The sequence below is a fragment of the Sander lucioperca genome, chromosome 5 (assembly GCF_008315115.2).
Source record: "Sander lucioperca isolate FBNREF2018 chromosome 5, SLUC_FBN_1.2, whole genome shotgun sequence".
Taxonomy (NCBI): Eukaryota; Metazoa; Chordata; class Actinopteri; order Perciformes; family Percidae; genus Sander; species Sander lucioperca.
The window spans coordinates 16,511,294-16,530,328 of record NC_050177.1 but is presented as its reverse complement, the minus strand read 5'-3'; the positions used below and the strand labels follow the sequence as shown (position 1 = coordinate 16,530,328).

Sequence of the window (19,035 nt, the reverse complement as noted above, 5' to 3'; positions counted from 1 at the left end):
AGAACTTTTAGTGGACCAAGGTGACAATGCACATTTGCCCCATAGGATTACATTACAGCCCGGTCTGTGGCTGCCGGTTACAGCATTCGCGCTTAATACTGGACCAACTTCAAAGATTGTTCACAGATCAGTCACTTACACATAAAAAACAATTATTCGAGAGGCACTTGTTTTCCACAATATAGTAGGCATGTTAACAGCCCATTTAACTGTAAAAGCAGATGTTAAATTTTATTCACAAATTTAAATGCAGGTTTTACAATCATTCCAAGTGTGTCAGACACAAGTTGGCGTTTCAGTTTGTGCAGCGTCCCCACGGGTCAGTGACCGCCAAGTGCTGTGCATGTTCAACAGAGTGACACCTGCCGTCGTACAATCTGATGCAGAAAGCCACACAGATTAAAATGCGTTTTTGAAATGAAAAGACAAATGCTGTCAATCAACAGGACAAATTAAAAGAAAGAAATATTCCATTAAACATTAACACAGTTCCACTTTAACATTTTCCGCTGTGGGGGATCCACACCGAGCACATCTCCTGTTTATGGCCACGGGGTTTGACGAAGCACTTCAGAGTCCCTGATTAGCATTAGCAGAATCCAGGGTTTCCCCCAGTGTATTGAAAGCCTGGTGGCCCACCGGGCCTAAGTTGCCCCAACTGGGAATTATTTTTGAATGTATTTTAAAATATCCAGTCAGCTTTTAGCACTGACTTAATGTGTAGGGCCCTGTGGAATCTGTCTTATAGCTTTTTTTTTTTTTTTTTTTTTTATTCTCAATTTTGCGATTCCGTCCTTTATTTGTTATCACTGAAACTATTGGGCTCTACATTAATGCTGCCATCAGTCTGTGACTGGCCCCAGCCGGGCCCTCGTCGAAAATAAAGACACTTGCCACCGGGCTAAACAACTTTTCTGGGGGAAACCCTGGAATGGATGGTTGCCCCGAGGGGCATTGTGAAGCAGTTCACGGAGATACACTGACAAGGCAGACACGTGTTGTCAGGATAAGAAGGGAGCATACAGCTGGGACTGGAGAGCCACACTGGCCAACCAAAACCAATCATCCTTCAGGAGACTTTTGGATTTAATAATGGCTTAACATTAAAAACATGAAGTGCAGTTTTGAACAAAGTTCTAAATATTCACATTTTTACAGTTGATCTAAGCTGCTGAATCTCATCCAATCCATTAGCTTTTTGTGATTTAAGGTGGAAACCGTGCGTGTCTTTAGCTCTCAAGCAGAAACAAACTCTCAAAGACATAGTTCAACATTGCGGAAAATACGGAAGTTAGATGATAAGATCGATACCACTTTATTGTCTGTAGGGTAAATGTGAAGCTAAAGCTAGCAGCAGCTTAGCTTAGCATAAAGACTGGAAACCTGGGGAAAGAGTTGGCCTGGCTCTGTCCAATTAACACTTTTCTCTTTCGTTTAATCTGAACAAAAAAAAAAGTGTAAAAACGACAACTTTGGGAAGTCAGTGCTCCCAGCTAAAACAAAAAATAGTCGGGCACATAACCCCTGTAGAAGCACAGCTTTACGTTTCAGTTTTTGTAAGGATTAAAGAAGGTATAATGTTTTAATTAGTGATTTTTAGAGGCGTTCCCTTCAGGCAGAGCTGCTTCCAGGCTTTATGCTAAGCTAAGATAACCGGCTTCATATCTTCTCGCAACTCTCGGCGAGAAAGCAAATGCGTAACTATTTCCCAATACATGTTAACTATTTTTTTTAAAGCTTTCGTGGTCAGGTAGAGACGACAAACACTCAACTTCCGCAAGCTCTTAACAAAAAACATATTGCACAATGTATGAAAAAAAAGGTAACGAGGGAAACAAACAGACATTTTTTTCTGCTACTATTCTGTACAGCTGCGTGTAGTTAGAAGTTCGGTCTGGCGCGGTGTGTTTATACAGTGAATATAAGAAACGGTTCCACGTCACCTCGTTCGGATTCTGCGGACACCTAATATGGTACATTGGTATATACACAACACACACATGTATATATGACAACAACAATATGTGCACACATACAGATTCTCTCCAGTCTCGAGGCACTCCCTATAGTTAGGTAAGGTGGTGTTAAGTTGACAAAAATCTCAATAGTTTTCAATCCGTCTAACTATCACAATCATCTGTGATTAAAAAGAACCGCCCTTTTGTAAATTCCTCGGAAGACATCTTAAAAAGCGGCATGTCGTCCGTTCAGAAAAATAACTTCCTCTCTTTTCGCTAGTGTTTGGTTTGGGAGTCCCTCTGTCCAGAGACAGTCCTCTGGAGTCTGTGACAGACAAACGTCTGCGTCCCTGTTAGTGCTTCCGTCCGTTCCTCTTGGCTGTAAGGGGTCCCCCCCCCGCCCCCCGCCCAGTCTGTGCTTCTCTTTCTTTGTCCTCCCTTCTTCTGATGCTCTCTTACAGAGTCTGTCAAGATAAGGAGAAGTGCAGCCTGGGAGATCTCCTCCAAAAGAAAAAAAAAAAAAAAGAGTAAAGAAACAACAAACCAGGCTGTGTCTTAGCAAGTTTCCAGAGAGGGGGGGAGCGGGGGAGCGGGTGTGGTCATATTTTCTCGTCCGTCATCTCCAGGAACTGGGCGTACACATCTCTGGCACACTCCCCTTTCTGGTTGAACAGGAACTTGTAGTAGCTGCCGTCAGCACAAATGGCTGCAAAGAAACCAGAGTGGGAACTCAGAAAACCCTTTTTTTATTAGAATGCAGTGGACCGTACTGCAGAGATCAGGAACAGTCAAATTAATTAAAGGGTAACTACCCCTTTTTAACCCTATTTTCATATGTTTTTGTTTATAAGTGACTGATGTGAACAATCTTTGAAGTTGGTCCAGTATTAAGCGTGATTGCTGTAACCGGCATCCACAGACCGGGCTGTAATGTAATCCTATGGGGCAAATGTGCATCGTCAGTTTGGTCCACTAAAAGTTCTGTTTTTACCGCTGACAGGCTCAGATTATTATTTTAAGTGTCTGACAACATTATGGAAAGGATCCCTACAGAGACAGACCTTTTCTAAACCTCTTTAAGACCTTTCTGTTTAACCAGAAACAGCTCTGAGGTCGCTAGCGCTAAACCCACCAGCCTCCATTTAAAAAAGCAATACTTTTAGCGTGTATAGAGCAAACATATTTTCACATGTAAATCAGTAAACTATGTGTTTATTTCAACCAAAACTAGAGTTGTAATGGTTGGAAAAGTGGGAAGACGAACCAAAACGGCTTTTCATAGTTTTATTTTGTTTCTGTCGAATTTGAATGTGTATTTTACGATGCTAAAATTACTGTTTATTTACATGGAGTCTGGTGGGTTTAGCGAATGCAATTTTGCAGATGTTTTTATGTTTAAAAAAGGGATCTTACTCTTTAACAGAAAGGTCGACCTCCTTAGAAATCCTTTCCATAATGTTGTCAGACACTTAATATATTAATCTGAGTCTGTCAGCGGCAAAACGAGCACTTTTGCGAAAGTAAACAAGCTGGACAATTGTCCTATTAACTTACATTGTAGCTTGTTTCACCGCTGCCGACTGCAACGTTCTTGCCTTGTGTTGACTTCAGGTCAAATTGACCCGTTTTCAATTTTTGTTTTATATCAGAAAATATGGGATGTAGAAATAAGCGCTGAAAATGTGTAGAAGAAAAATTTTACAATTTAAAACGTTGAAAAAAAGCAAAAACAAAAAAGGCGTCAAAAACTTCGGGAAAAAAAGTGTTTTTTTCAAGGTTGACAGGAAGGGACAACACAAGGGTTAATACTGGACCAATGTCAAAGATTGTTGTTCCCATCAGTCACTTGGACACAAAAACAGGAAAATAGGGTCCAGGTTGAAAAAAAAAAACGGTAGTTACCCTTTAAGACATGACAGTGACTGTAACTATCACTGTCAGAATCCACATCTCTTCTCTTCACCGTATCAAAAACACTGTTAGACCATCAGCAGTCAGACTACAGGTTTGGATGGGATCGAGTACTGATACAGCTTCACTTTGCCAAAAACAAGACAAAATCTCTTCAGTTTTCCCTCACCAAAATTCAGTTCAGTCAGGCACCTCGTGTGAAATGGGTTATAGAAAATGAACCGTATGGATGGCTCTCTGCAGGGTTAAGAATAGGGATGTCATCTTCCTACACAGCTAGGAAGCGAACTCTTGATTTTGATGCATAATGCATGAATGAGATTGACAAAGCTGTACATCTTGTTTAAAGTCGACTAGAACATATTTCCACATATTTCTTTATCAGTGCCATAAACGTTGTCTACCAGAGCTTTCGTGGCTAAAACATTGTGAAGGACACATCACTCGCTACTTATTGGTTAAAGCAAAACAAAAAGAGAAAACAATTACAGAACTCATATCAATTTGACCTTTTCTTAGTTCTCATCTGATAAGTTGAACTCACTAGAACAGGGGTCTTCAACAGGGGGTCCTCAGAGTCAATGCATGGAGGCCTCCAAATTATTGTTAACTTTTGAAAGTTATTTCAAAAGTCTTAACATGAATCCAACATATTATTTGCAAATATAAATCCCCACTGCTTACTGAGCCTATAGGTAAGGTAGTCACTAAGGCCATCCACAGATACAGTAGAGGATTCACTCTGCTACATGTATGTTCACCATTAAAACATGATTTATAAAATCATGCCAACAGTTATTAGTTGATTATCAACTGATGGCCCTAACTGCCAATAGAAGATTCAGGATGACCAAATATTTCAGAGCCTAAATATTTCAACACTCAAAATGTTCTTCTACTCATCCGCTCTTCTTTTCGTAATAGTTCCTGTTTGGAGCCACAATTGCAGTGTTTTTGAACCATTCATTTTACCTCCGCTTACTATCTTGCCACCACATCTAATTATGGATGTATGTGCACTCAGTTCATGAACGTAACTATGTAGCTGATATCGAAACTAAAAATATTACACTTAAACACTTATTTTAAATTACTTTTAACTGACCATATTTGAAGTATTATTATTGGAAATGTTGTAAACACAAAAGCCACAACACTAACGCAAAAGCGACAACGGAAGTGAGTGGTGTGTTGACAAATGGAGCCGGAGGAGAAAAGTTCTTGTATGTTTGAGAAGTAAGTGAAACATGGTTCCTGGCTAATTATGATTACTGTCGCTACATGATTATCACAAATAAGCAATGTTGTTTAATATCTTTTTTATTTTCATATGTGTATATATGTATGTACTTTGCCATTTAGGCTAAGAAGCTACAGCTATAACGTTAATCTTAAATGGTGCCCAGCGTCTTTTAACACGCGGGTGCTACATTTAAAGTCTATAGTTTGTCACGTTTAGGGAAGCTGTTTAAATCACACAAATATTATAGCACACTGTTACGTGCTTGTAACTTGTTAACCGTATCTATTTGGTTATTGATCAGCTCCCAGCAGCAAATTCTCTAGATACGGTTGGTTTGTAAAGTGTGTGTGTGTGTGTATGTGTGTGTGTGTGTGTGTGTGTGTGTGTGTGTGTGTGTGTGTGTGTGGTTATGGCTACGGTAAACAGATGTTTAAAGTGAATGCTAATTGTTTTACCGTCAATATGCTGCCTATTACAGTGTTAGGGGGCGTAATATGTCATACATACACACATACACTGTCTATGTTCACGGTCATACACGGTTGGTCTGAATGAAATAAACCCAGAATTTTAATCATGACCTTACTTCGGGCTTACTACTGGAAAATAAAATAAGTAAATAAATAGAATTCAGACTGTGGACTCTTGTGTTTACACTGTATTTACAAGCCATGTAAAAGGGTTTGTTCATAGACTGTATATTACCATTTGTACACTCTATGGTTTTGTTGCATGCCCTCAGTCTTCACACACACACACACACACACACACACACACACACACACACAAACACACACACACACACAGGCAGAGTTCATACATATGAAAAAAAAAAAGATATTGAACAACATTGCTTACAGTAATTGTGACAATCACGTAGCGACAGTAATCATAATTAGCAAGGAACCATGTTTCACTTACTTCTTAAACATACAAGAACTTTCCTCCTGCTCATCCGCCAGCTCTGTTTGTCAACAACGCACTCACTAGCTTTTGCGTTTGTGTTGTAGCTTTTGCATATGTGTTGTGGCTTTTGTGTTTGTGTTGAACCGTCTTGGCCACGTCCTATAGTATTGTTTTTAAATTAATTTATTTAATTTTTAAAAAATATATCAGAGATTCCATCTGCGTACCACTAGAGGCAGCTCACGTACCACCAGTGGTGCTCAACCAGTACTCTACTGCTACGAAGAGTCATTGTTTGAATTGAAACAAAAAAAAAGAGAAAAGTGTAAAAATATTGACATTGTTGTAAATGTACAGTCATGTGAAAAAATTAGGACACCCATGCTAAAGTTGACTAAAAAGAGGAATAAAAAAATCATCTTTTGGAAATTGATCTTAATGCCTTAATTAAAAAAATTAGGAAAAATCCAATCTTTAAGGACACCAATTTTGTTTGTGAATGAATAATGTATCGTCAATATATAAATGTTCTTCCTTAAAATACAGGGGGCATAAGTAAGTACACCCCTATGTTAAATTCCCATAGAGTCAGGCAGATTTTTATTTTGAAAGGCCAGGATCCAGGATACTATGCATCCTGATAAAGTTCCCTTGGCCTTTGGAATTAAAATAGCCCCACATCATCACATACCCTTCACCATACCTAGAGATTGGCATGGTTTTATTTCAGTTAGCCTAATAGCTGGTTTGATTTGCATTGAGAGATGATTTTATGGAAAGTACCCCATGCCAATCTGTAGGTATGGTGAAGGGTATGTGATGATGTGGGGCTATTTTAATTCCAAAGGCTTCCACGTGGCTTGGTTGCGTTGCACTTCCCCCGACTCATTTCCTGCTTCTCCTTCTCCATAAACAACATGAAATCAAGGAGAGGGTTAACTTTTCCTGCTGCAGATTTCCCACCGTGGTCAGAAAGAACAGGGGAGACACTTTGTTTCTTTCACTATGACTCACTACTCACTCTGAAGCTAATCACTAAGCTAAGTCACTCTCACTCACTCTCCCACACCCACACACACACCCACACACACACACACACGATGGCCCTGCTATTCTCTTAAAGAGATCGACACACACCAACGCAAAAGTATAAACTTCAGTCCACTTACGTAAGCTACGGCGAAAGATCTGCGCGGAGCCTCCGCAGAAGCATAAATCACGCTTTAGAGTGACGAGATGAGACGGTCTTATATCCTGAAAAGCTGCACAGTCCAAAGTGAACTCACCTATAACAGCGTTGGGCTCTGTTCCAAAGGCACACACACAGGGAGAGCCTGAGGGGACCTGGAACTTGGAGAAGCTCCACTTGGAGCTGAAGTATTTGGGAAGAAAGCTGGCTGATGCCAAGCTGCAAAGAGAAGGACTCAATCAATCAGGACATGTTTGGAAGGCAAAGTTTCACTTTTTAACATCAACATTTAGTTTTTTTGTATTTATCCTAATCCAGCTAACGCGCTAGTAGACTAACCTTGACTGTTTGTTCCTTTTGGGGTCCTCTGCAGCGAAGATGTGCACTGTGCCATGGTCGCTGGACACGCAGATGAGGGACGCATCCTGGTTGAAATTAATGCTGAAAAAGACAGAGCAGATGGAAATTATGACAACTGAGATCCATTCAGATCAACACAGAGACACAAGATAGAACAGTGGTGACACTGCTCACCGCTATTATAAAGGCCTGAACACACTTTCTATACAAACAGGGTTACTATTATTACAGGATTATCATTAAAGTCCATTCTCAGAGTGGGTCCACTTGGTAAAAAAACAAAAAAACCTCAAGACCTAAGTGTAGCAAAGTTCTGGCTGCAGAGTGAGTAGCAGTACTACAGCGTGCAACTTTGCAATAAAAGCAGTGTGTGACCTCGCTGCCAAGTATGACACTAATGCATTCAATGTCTTTACTTACTGCTACATTCTAAGTTCTAGCCTGGCTTAATACAAAGCTTATAATTAACTTTTATTATCTATCTTTATCGTCAGCAAAGCAGCTTTTGTATTGTCCTCTTCAGATTTTTTTTTTTTTTTTTTTTTTTTTTTTAAAATCAGGACCATTTACATGTTATGCTGTAAAAACCTGAAGAAGTTGTAACTGCTGTTGTCGTGGTTTCAATGTAGGCGGTGGGGGGGATGTTTTTTGATCATGCACAACAGAACAAAACATGCCAGAATTAAATCCCCCTTCCAATACCACCATGGATATACCAGGCCAGCCGTGCCAAAACACTTATTTATGAACTTCAGTATTCAATGGAAAATAATCTCAAAATGAAATAGCACAACGTGGTGTCTACATAAAACACAGCGCTTTCAAGCTGGAGAGCGGAATTCACTTTGCGGCCAAAACAAAATACTTTCACCCAGGAAACGCTCAGTCGTTCCTCGGGAGTGTTTTAATCCAAACCATCATCACCATCTTTTTCCTAAACTTAACGCGTCATTTTTGTGCCTAAACTTAACTGTCAGCGCCGCATGATGCTCCACTTTTTCTGTCTAAACTCCACTACCACGGACCCTGAAAGGAGCGTCATCTGGCGGTGCCTGTAGCCGGCTCACAGTCACCTATTGGTGGCTAAACAACTGCTGCTGGTAGCCGGCGTCCTGGAGCTCTGGACGCTAAATACAACCAGCAACTGCTGCTCGGATTTGATCTTCTATCGCACTATAGACTGTTCACGTTACAGCACTTTACTTAGTTTAAAATACGGCTATTTTAGGTATATAATATATGGTCTTTCGGTAAAGTAGCATTGATCACTTTGAGGAGGGGATACATTTTGTCCCCACCGGGAATAAAAGTAATTCAACAGAGGCAGGGATATGTAGACCAGAAAGGGGGAAATCCCACGCATCCCCCCCCCGGCAAATCGCACCCTGCATATAATGTTCACCAACACTCTCATAGTAACTCTGAATGAAAGGGGCGTAACATACACCTTCCACAGTACTGGAGTGGAGCCTGTGGTGATGGTCCATGTCTGACGTAGCAACTCGCACTGCAGCTACAACTTGTCAACATACCGTATGTGCTTGTGGGAAGAGCAGTACTCTGTCAAAGACTGCAGAGAGGCTTTGTAGAGCATGTTAACCAGTACTGGAAGAACTGTCAGCACCCCGCCTGCTTTGCGATTTTGTTGTCAAGTAGAAGAAGCTGATTGTTTTTTTGTTTTGTCATCTGCATCTTGTAAATATTTGCCTTGCTAGGTGTTTTCATCTGATGACATGGACAAAAGGACAGAACTGATGTAATGCTGTAAGGTGAAGATGTGAACAGTGTTATTGCTCAATGCTCACCAATAAATGTTGGCAGCCTGAGAGCCTCGTCTCAGCTCCTGTATGAGCTGACCCGCAGATGTGTCGAAAATTCTAATTAGAGTCCCCTGTGGAAACACAGCATGGGATTAGTATTAAGTCAGCAACAATAGAAACTCAAAAAAAGCATTCAATTAACTTCAGCATAGGGCTGGGGCGATGTGGAGAAAATCAAATATCACGATATCTTTGACCAAATATCTCGATAACGATATTGTAGGGTTGATATTGTAATTGTTGCTTTCGCAAAATATTTACACAATGAGATTTGTGATAAATAATCATCAGAAATGTAGCTACAATGACTAAGTTGGCTATAGCTAGAACAGTCTAGAAAGTTCAGAAAATGACATCACTTTACTGTAATGTAGCCTTTAAAACCAGGAAAAGACAACACTTTTGTCATATTAGGATATCCAAAATCTAAGACAATATCTAGTTTCATATCACCATATCGATTTATATTGATATATTGCCAAGCCCTACTTCAGCATGGCTTACCTTCTCTGACGCAGTAGCTATTCTGGTGCCCTGCAGATTCAGAGCGATGCAGCACAGCGCCCCCTCGTGGGCGGGGATATCCACTGGGGGCTTCTCCGTGTTGGCCAGATCCACTATCTGCACATGGCCTGAATGAGTGCCAGGGAACGCCAACAGGGAGTTGTTGCTGTTGGGACACAGCACACACAGACCTGAAGAGAACAAGGGGAGACAGAGAGAAAAGGTTGGTTATAATGTGCACATGAACAATTTGTATTTCATGGTTCCAGTGCTTTGCTAAAAGATGCGGCACATTTATACCGACTCATTAAATGGAAAGCTTTGGGACTAGATTTGACTACAACTTAAAATAATGTTCCGTGGGTTTAAAAGACGCTACACCATGCGGTACACGTTTGCTAAAGAGTCTGTGTGGTTCCAGAGGTGAAGTATGTGCACAGAGCAGAACAAGCTCATTAAAAGTAGAGATGTTCTGATACCTATACCAGTCTCAGAAAAGCCTCCGATACTGCCTAAAATGCTGGTATATGTATCAACAAGTACTGGCGTTTATGCACCGATCTGATACCACCTAATGTAGCAGAAGAAAATCTACTTTAAATGTAGTTTATTTACTGTATGTCCTTTATCCGTTATGACTGACTATCAAACTGGATAACAAAAGAAAGTTCTATGGCGTTCATTGTTTGTGTTTCTTTATGTTTCACAAAAAGTTTAACCTGAGCCAGGCCGAACAACAATGATAGCAATCCTATCACATCCATACAGTGACAGTAGTACACGGCTTTTAAAATATAATGAAATAGACATAACATACTGGTATCAGATCAGTACTCAGTATCGGCCGATACGCAAGTTCAGGTATTGGAATCGGTATCGGGAAGGAAGAAATGGTATCAGAATATCTGTAATTAAAAGTCTTGAACTGACCTTTGGGGTTATAGCAGGTCTCAAACACATGCAGCTGATGGGGATTATGGGTAAAGGTGAAGACTTTGATCATTGAGTCCAGGACCACCACAATCCTGAGAACAAAGGAGAAACCGAAACACAGGCTAACATTTGAATAATGAATAATATAACTATCGTTCTTTTTTAGTGCTGCTTTTTATATTCAATTTAATGTTTAATTTGTTCAATAAAAGAATGTTGGAAATTATTTCCTTTCATTTTTTGGATTCAACAAGCAATTTGTTGTATTTTAGCAGAATACTGAAAGCAGCAGAAAGGCAGAAATAGGTAGGCCTACACTTTATTATCTGTTAAAGGGTAACTACTGTTGTTTTCAACCTGGACCCTATTTTCATATGTTTTTGTGTCTAAGTGACTGACATTGGTCCAGTATTAAGCAATATCACTGCAGTCTGCAGTTACAATGTAAGTTAATAGGGCAATTGTCAAGCTTGTATTTACCTTGACATAAGTGCTTGTTTTGCCACTGACAGGATCTGGTTATTATTCTAAGTGTCTGACAACATTATGGAAAGTATTTCTAATGAGGTCGACCTTTCTGTTAAAGAGTAAGATCCTTTGTTTAAACATAACATCCGCGAAATTGCATTCGCTAAACCCACCAGACTCAATGTAAAAAACCAGTAATTTTAGCATCGTAAAATACACTTCATTCAAAGTGGACAGAAACAAAATAAAACTATGAAAAGCTGTTTTAGGTTGCTTTTTTTAAATGGAGTCTGGCTAGCGACTTCAGAGCTGTTTCTGGTTAAACAGAAAGGTCTTAAAGAGGTTTAGAAAAGGTCTATCTATGTAGGGATCCTTTCCATAATGTTGTCAGACACTTAGAATAATAATCTGATCCTGTCAGTGGCAAAACGAGCACTTTTGTGAAGGTAAAAACAAGCTGGACAAGTGCCCTATTAACTTACATTGTAGCTTGTTTCACCGCTGCCGACTGCAGCGAACTCGCTTAATACTGGACCAATGTCAAAGATTGTTGTTCCCATCAGTCACTTAGAGGTTGAAAAAAACCCTTAGTTACCCTTAACTTATCACACTTAATATTGTTATAGCGATATTCAACGTTATTGCATATTTTCCTGATATCGTGCAGCCCTAATTGTCCCTGCATCATAGCGTGCCCCCGTCTCTTTACCACAGTACTGCTGTGTGATTAAGACTGAGAAACATGTTAGAAAGAGTGATGTATGCCCGACACAAAAAGATATCTAAACAGTATTTTGCAACTGTCACAAATGACGAAAAATGCCAGAAGACAGTCCCTGGACCAGGGTTTCTGCAGATTTCACCAAGTCAAATTTAAGACTTTTTAGGACCTTTATGAATGAAATTTAAGACCTATATCACGACATAAAAGTACAACAAAATGCAGAGTCACAAAAGTACTTGCAAAGTTAATAAACTTATTAAAATTAAATAAAAGCGACACAGAGAAATAACCTGTAAAAATACACGAAATTATATTTGGACGAGCGACAGAAAGAACCAGAAAGAAGACATTTTTACAGTGTGCCTACTTTGGTGCACATCCAAATAACACTGGCTAACAGTATATCTGCTGTTTGACATGTCCGGAAAAGAGAGGACAACACGGCCTACAGTAAAGAGTCTCCTTGATAGGAGGTGTGTGTGTCAGAACTTGTTGCTATGGTGATTTCCGCAGTGAGGGAGTAGAGAGGAGGGAGGGGGAGACAGTATCTTTAATGGGTCAAACATGTCCATTTAATGATAATTATACCTCTTAAGTTTGTTATGTAATTCAGAAACCGTGGGTCCAAACGGCAAAAATGTTACCATGACAAGAGAGATAAAAGCCTGGCAAACGCATTGATGTGGTTTTTATGTTTGTGGTGTCAAATATATGCGACACAGAGCAGGTAACAAACAGGGAACCGTCTGCGTCCTTCAAGATATTTTTTTTCATTGTTTCTATCAGCAGTTGGTATGAACAGAGCCAAAAGTTTAAGTCCGGTGGATTCCATAGTTACATGTCCGCACGGCAAATCTTTTATTCAACTGATAGCACACCATTCCCGGTCATTACACACGTTTTGAAATATTTTATGTGCATGTGTTGGCAACGCTCCATGACTAGTAGCAGGAAAAAAATGTGTTCAGTGTGCAGATTGCTTCTATTGCAGCACATCGGCATACTGAACTACAACACCACAGAATTAAAAAAAACCTTCCAGTGAGCATTAGCGGCGTTACATGGACGTAGGGAAATTAAGCCCTGTAAGACCTAGAACACAACACTTTTTAAGGCCTAACATTTTGATTTGGAAATTTTAGACTTTTTAAGACCCCTTGGAAAACCCTGCCCCGGACACATAAACCAGCCGTTTTACCTGTCACGCCGAAGCTTCACTGCTTTGACTTCTGTTGAGAACTCAATCTCAATAACAGTCTTCTTCTTCAGGTCATCCCAGATCATCACTAGAGTACCAACAAAACAAAAAAAGGGAATACTCAACACAGCCGCATGAACAAAACATGCCAAGTGTCATACTTATATCAGTATCACACAGTATGAAGGAAAACCAGTTGGGATGATATAACCTGACATTCATTATATCACATTTTTTCAGCACTTGCTGGCAGCGTATAAAAGAAATGGGCCGGTTCCCGGTTTCAAGGTATACCGCGGTTTGAAGAAGCCACTCAAATGTTCCGTCATACCGTTCCTGCGGTATGAGCTGTTTTTTATGAGCCGTCAAGGACAGGAAGTGCAGTTTAGACATCCCTCTCCCTGCCAGTGTGCAATGTGTTTAAAAATAAAATACAATGTGTTCAATGGAAGAAGAAAAAATGTTGTCCCCCCCCCCAGACATTTCAAAATAATACATTTTAAAGCTGTAATTGCAATACAGCAATACCGTGATATTTTTGCTGATATTTTTCCTGATGATATAATTCATGAAAGAAAAAAAGACCTGGATAAGCAGCAGAAAATAGAACTGCAAGCCATCATTTATCAGAACCAAAGCTTGGCATAAGTCCAGTATAAAGCAATACTGCTGATGTTGGGAAGAGAACAGCAATGCGCATTGCTAACGTCAGTAGAGAAAACATACCTTTGTTGGTCGGGTACTTTGGCTTCTTTCCTCCTCCCACTAGTGCTAAATAGTTGCACCTGAACAGCATCTCCACATGGCCGACCCCGCCCTCCAGGAACTCTGAAAGTCAACGTCATTGGTAGTGAACATCGATAATAACAAGTATAGGGGTTACACTGAGAAAAGAAACGCAGCCCTTTTCATCACCACTAAGTGTGAACCGTGCTTCAAGTAACAGTATGTACACTGCTTCTAACCACTGCTACATGGAGAAGTAGCTTTCACTTTCTAAGCTCCACATATCTGGAACTAACTCCCAGATAACTGCAGGTCTGCTGCAGCTCTCACTTCTTTTAAATCAAGGCTGAAGACTTTCCTTTTTGATGCTGCCTTTCTTTAAATAATTATTCATTTCTTACACTGCACTGTAACTTTTATTCTTGTATGTCATACCTGTCTTATTCTGTTTTAGCTGTTTTTTATATTTTTAACTATTTTAATTGCTCCCTAAAGTTTTATGTTTTTATGTTTTACATAAAGCACGCAGTTGCCATGCTGCTCAAATGTGCTGTACAAATAACACTGCCTTGCTAATTCATCTCTAATGGCCTCCACAAGAAAACCACAATGATAAGAGATTCTCTGCCTCCCTTCCTCCATGTACAGGAAAGAGAACTGCTACGAGGCTTTAAAGACTGCCGTCAAAGAACTGCACATGGATTAGCACAGGAAGAAAAAAAAAGACAAAAGACCATACTTGGTCCTGTGAACGAGTCCTTGATCAGCTCAATCCGAGGAGTTAGAAAAGTCACTCTGGAGCCGGTCATGTGCTGAGTCACATTTCCAGCCCTGTTTGGGGGAAGACTTCCTCTTATATCCCTCAGACATTTCAATTCTGTCACAATACTTTGTTCCTGTGTGCAGCACAATTGCTTGGTTCGAATTATATTTCTGCAGTCACAAGCCAAAAAGCATGTTTTTTTTCTACAGGATATTTGTATTCAAACAACAAACTGCATTTTGTTGCACTACCACCGTAAATGTAGTACATGTATTATACATAAGCACAAGGAAATTATGTGAATCATCAAAAAAAAAAATGTATGCCAACATTTAAAATTCCAGCTTCTGTCCTCTTGTCATTATTCATCAAATGGCCAAATCAAATTCAAAAGATGAAACAATAATGCTGCATAATAAAGGCTTATAGACTTTTCTGGAGGAAATAAATGAGATCAGAGTAAATATCCAGGAGACCAAAGAACAGCCCAAACCGTTCTTGATGACATCAGGTAGAAAAATGAAGTTGACCGCCCTGATCTCTTAACAACAAGACCTTAATCATACTGTAACTGTAACAGTGCTGCAAAATGAAGGGTTGTAAAAAAGGAGCAGAATCCACAGTGAACTGCTCAGGATGTCAGATAAAGAGCTGCGGGCGACAGGCGCCGTGTCATCAAAACATACAACAGCTTTTCCTCTGACATTAGTGACACGTACAGCAAACCGGGTGTGTTGATCCGTTAATCGACAGAAAAATTATTCAGCTACTATTCTGATAATCGGTTCATTGTTAAAGTCATTTTTATAGCCTAAATGCCAACGTTGCCCTAGTTCTAGCTTCTCAAAACCCCTAAAATGTGCTTCTGTTTTATATCATTGTAAACTGAATATCTTTGGGTTTTAGACTGTTGGGACGGATAAAAACCAAGACATGATGACGCCAGCTTGGGCTCTGGGATATGGCAACTGGCATGCTTTACTACATTATGACATTTCATAGAGCAAACTCATTCAATTAATTGAGAAAATAATGGGCAGAATCTTTGATAAAAAAAAAAAAAAAAAAGGAATCGTTGGATGCAGTTTGTCCATATCATGTGCTCTGAACACTCAAGTTCAATGAATTACACCAGTTCATACAGGAATGAGGTGCATCAATGACGCGTTATTATGGAACCCACGCAACTTCGAGGCAAGACCCGCCCTTCAATAGCATTCACATGCTACGATTGGCCAGGCGTCCGTGCCTACGCTAGGTAACGTAACCCGATTTGTTCAGGTCCTATGCCCTGACAAATCGGCTACCCTAACCTTAACCACCCGAGGTCAATGCCTAACCCCAACCAATCGGGCTGCTTCGTAGGGCGGGACTTGCCTAGAAGTTACGTGGGATCCAACGCATCAATGACACCATAATAGTGAATTGTGTGTTTAGTTTGAAAATTGTTGTTGTATTTTTGACCAAATAGAGGGCTACACAGGTGCTGACTGATACCAGGTAACAGCCAGGTAACTTGGATTTCTATTCTGTGCGTGCTCTGCTTTTTAACAGGCTTGGCTATTGGTAAAAACTGGTCGTAAGAGGGCCAGCTATGGAACTGGAGTTATATCCAGGTTTCTTCTAATGATTTACCTAATTCAATGTCGGTTAACAATTAAGTGATGCAACATCTTAAATGACTTACATGTGCAATGTAATTACAAAAACGTGTTCACAGTTAAATACCGTTGCTTGCCCCTGGTCGGGAAATCATGTCTTAATGGTTTTCCTACTGTATGGATGCCAGAAAAGTTGTTTAGCCCGGTGGCAAGTGTCTTTTTTCAATGAGGGCCCGGCTGGGGCCCGTCACTGACTGATGGCAGCTTAATGTAGAGCCCAATAGTTTCAGTGATACCCAAATAATGGATGGAATCCCAAAATTAATAACTTAAAAAATGCTATAAGACAGACAGGGCTCTACATTAAGTCAGTGATAAAAGCTAACTGGAGATTTGAAAATATGACTACGCCTACGTTTCCAACCGAGCTGTCCCACTGTAACTGTAGTTTAAAAAACGCCTTAAAAGTACATTAAATTCCCCCCCCGTGGCTTAGGCCTAGTGGAGGGCAACTTAGGCCCGGTGGGCCACCACCCTTGCATTACACTGGGGGAAAATGCCAAACTGTATCAAACTGTTGAGACTTGGCAGACTGCTCAGTGAACTTGTATGTAGGTATTTTTCTAGCAACTATAAACGCTGATGTCTACAGAGCATGTTACCTTGTTTCTCCTTCTCCTTAAGAGGATCTGTGTTGTACACACGGAATCCGTTCTCCATTCCACAGGCAAAGCATCCTGGAGAGACACACAGCGTGGAAACATCAGAAATCCATCCCCAATTAAAGATAACTTTAACAGCTGTTGTCATAGGAGGCGCTTTTCACAAATATCTTTCAAATGAAAGCGCTGACACAGAGAGCGTGGGACAAATGATTAACCTCTGCTGGAACTCATGTGTCGCACTGACCGCTACAAGATATCATTCCTACCACAGGCAATACAACTTTTTTAACAGGTCATCACTGAGTGTTAGATAAGACTCATATGCATCACAATACTGCACAATAGTGCAAATTGCACAAACATAGATTTTACTTACATCTTTATAAATACTACTTAGGTAGTACATTTTTATTTGCCACTTGTATATACAAGTGCATATTTCTCCTCTCTTTTTTTTTTTGAATAGTTGTTCTTGTATTCTGTCCTATTTATTATTTCTTGTATATTCTGTATGTATCTGTGTCTTATATTTTGCTGAAATATCCCAATTTGGGATCAATAAATTCTATCAAATCTAATGTAAAACTGACACACAACATATGTAAACATATGATTTTTTATATTTATTTATTTATTTATATTTATATTTATATATATATATATATATATATATATATATATATATATATATATATATATATATATATACACACACACACACACACACACACACACATACATAAACACTGTAGTTCAAGTGCTTATATGAGGCCTTTGGTCAGTTTACCATAATAACGTCACACCGCCCTCAGTTCTGGCATAGCTAGTTGGCACCAGTCGTTTCATGTTTAGTTAGACCGACCAATTAAGAAGAATACTTTAACTTTCCTGCATGTGTAAATGTGTGTAAACATTTTAACAGTGCTGAGTTTTATTATGCAACGTTACAGATTAACAGAAACAGATCAGCCTAATAAAAGCCTGGGCAGCAGCAGCAAACATAAGCCCAATAACGCGATAATAACGGTAGCTGTTACCTAGCCAGCTAGCGCTAGCGGTCACCAATGGTCAGATAATATCGTTAGCTTGGAAGTTAAGATGACCTACATGAGTAATTGCATACACACTGTTCTTATCTCAGTACTTGGCCACATTTGTATGTCCCCCTAACATTATCTAGCTAGTCAGGTTAGCTAGCTGACATAACGGTATGTATTGGCTGAAAACGAGAAGCTAACGTTACGTTAGCTGGCTAACTGAGCCGACGAAGCTATTTGGCCAGCTTAAGCTAACATTAAGTTACCGTTTCTGGTGTGACTACTACCACACTGCATCAGCAGCATCGACATAGACTATTACAAGCATAAACAATGTAAAGCTGTTGTTAGATAACGCTACGCTTAATGTACGATCTGGTTTAGCAACGTTAGCTTAGCATCCACGACGCTACTTACCATGATCCTGGTTAAATCCAGCATAAATGAGCCCGTTCCCGTGAGGATTGGACGGTAGTAGATTCATTCTTTTAACAGGACAACCGAAAGACAAATAATCACGTTAACAAGTAAATAATCCTCCAGCTGGTGCCTGAAGAGCTACTGAAGAGCTAACTGTTAACTGCTACCATTCCTCCGGAGTCGGTTTCTGGCAGAGAGAAAACAACAGATGAGGAGGAGGCTGGTTCCTGTCTGGAGCGGAGAGAGAGCGCGCTGTCAGCTGGATATATTGGTATAATATATTATATATATGGTAGCAAATGTATCGCAATGCATTTGAGATTGAGGAAGGTTTCAGGAAGGAGCTACGACTTCGCCGTTTTCGATGAGTAAATCACCTGTGAATCATAGTTTGTCATCAGCAGGTCAATATACTGTAGAGATGATCTTGTAACGTAGCTAAGTGTAACGTTAACGTTAGCGCCAGTGTTGACTGAGAAGTTAGAATTGCCAGCGATTTAAAAAGATTCAAGTGAAAAATACTGATAGTTTAGAGCCTTTGGTGGTGAGTGACGTGGCATCTCACCATGAGCTTACATGTAACTATTTTAGTAGTCTACCTGAAATATG

General features: G+C 39.9%; 1 protein-coding gene across 2 annotated transcripts; it reads right to left on the bottom strand.

Annotated features, from left to right (window-relative positions):
• Positions 1–727: 727 nt before the first annotated feature.
• On the bottom strand, positions 728–18,988 carry wdr45b (WD repeat domain 45B). 2 transcript variants are annotated; one of them, XM_031323856.2, is made up of 11 exons: positions 18,804–18,988; positions 18,424–18,657; positions 16,967–17,041; positions 13,941–14,042; positions 13,215–13,302; positions 10,822–10,916; positions 9,892–10,082; positions 9,373–9,458; positions 7,547–7,648; positions 7,305–7,426; positions 728–2,664 (listed from the first exon to the last, which is right to left on the bottom strand). In XM_031323856.2, exons 2-11 carry the CDS (start codon positions 18,488–18,490, stop codon positions 2,558–2,560), a joined length of 1,035 nt encoding a protein of 344 aa, XP_031179716.1. In that variant the 5' UTR covers positions 18,491–18,657; positions 18,804–18,988; the 3' UTR covers positions 728–2,557. The 2 variants fall into 2 exon arrangements, with proteins under 2 accessions (XP_031179716.1, XP_035857031.1); XM_036001138.1 differs by having other exon boundaries at positions 18,424–18,988.
• Positions 18,989–19,035: the final 47 nt, after the last annotated feature.

Bases quoted from the DNA above. Each gene is read 5' to 3' on its own strand.
- wdr45b (XM_036001138.1), bottom strand. From the start codon at position 18,490: ATGAATCTACTACCGTCCAATCCTCACGGGAACGGGCTCATTTATGCT. The intron at 14,043-16,966 runs GTAACATGCTCT...GTTGACTTTCAG, and splicing joins TAAGGAGAAGGAGAAACAAG to AGTTCCTGGAGGGCGGGGTC. The intron at 2,665-7,304 runs GTGAGTTCACTT...GTTTCTTTGCAG, and splicing joins AGAGCCCAACGCTGTTATAG to CCATTTGTGCTGACGGCAGC.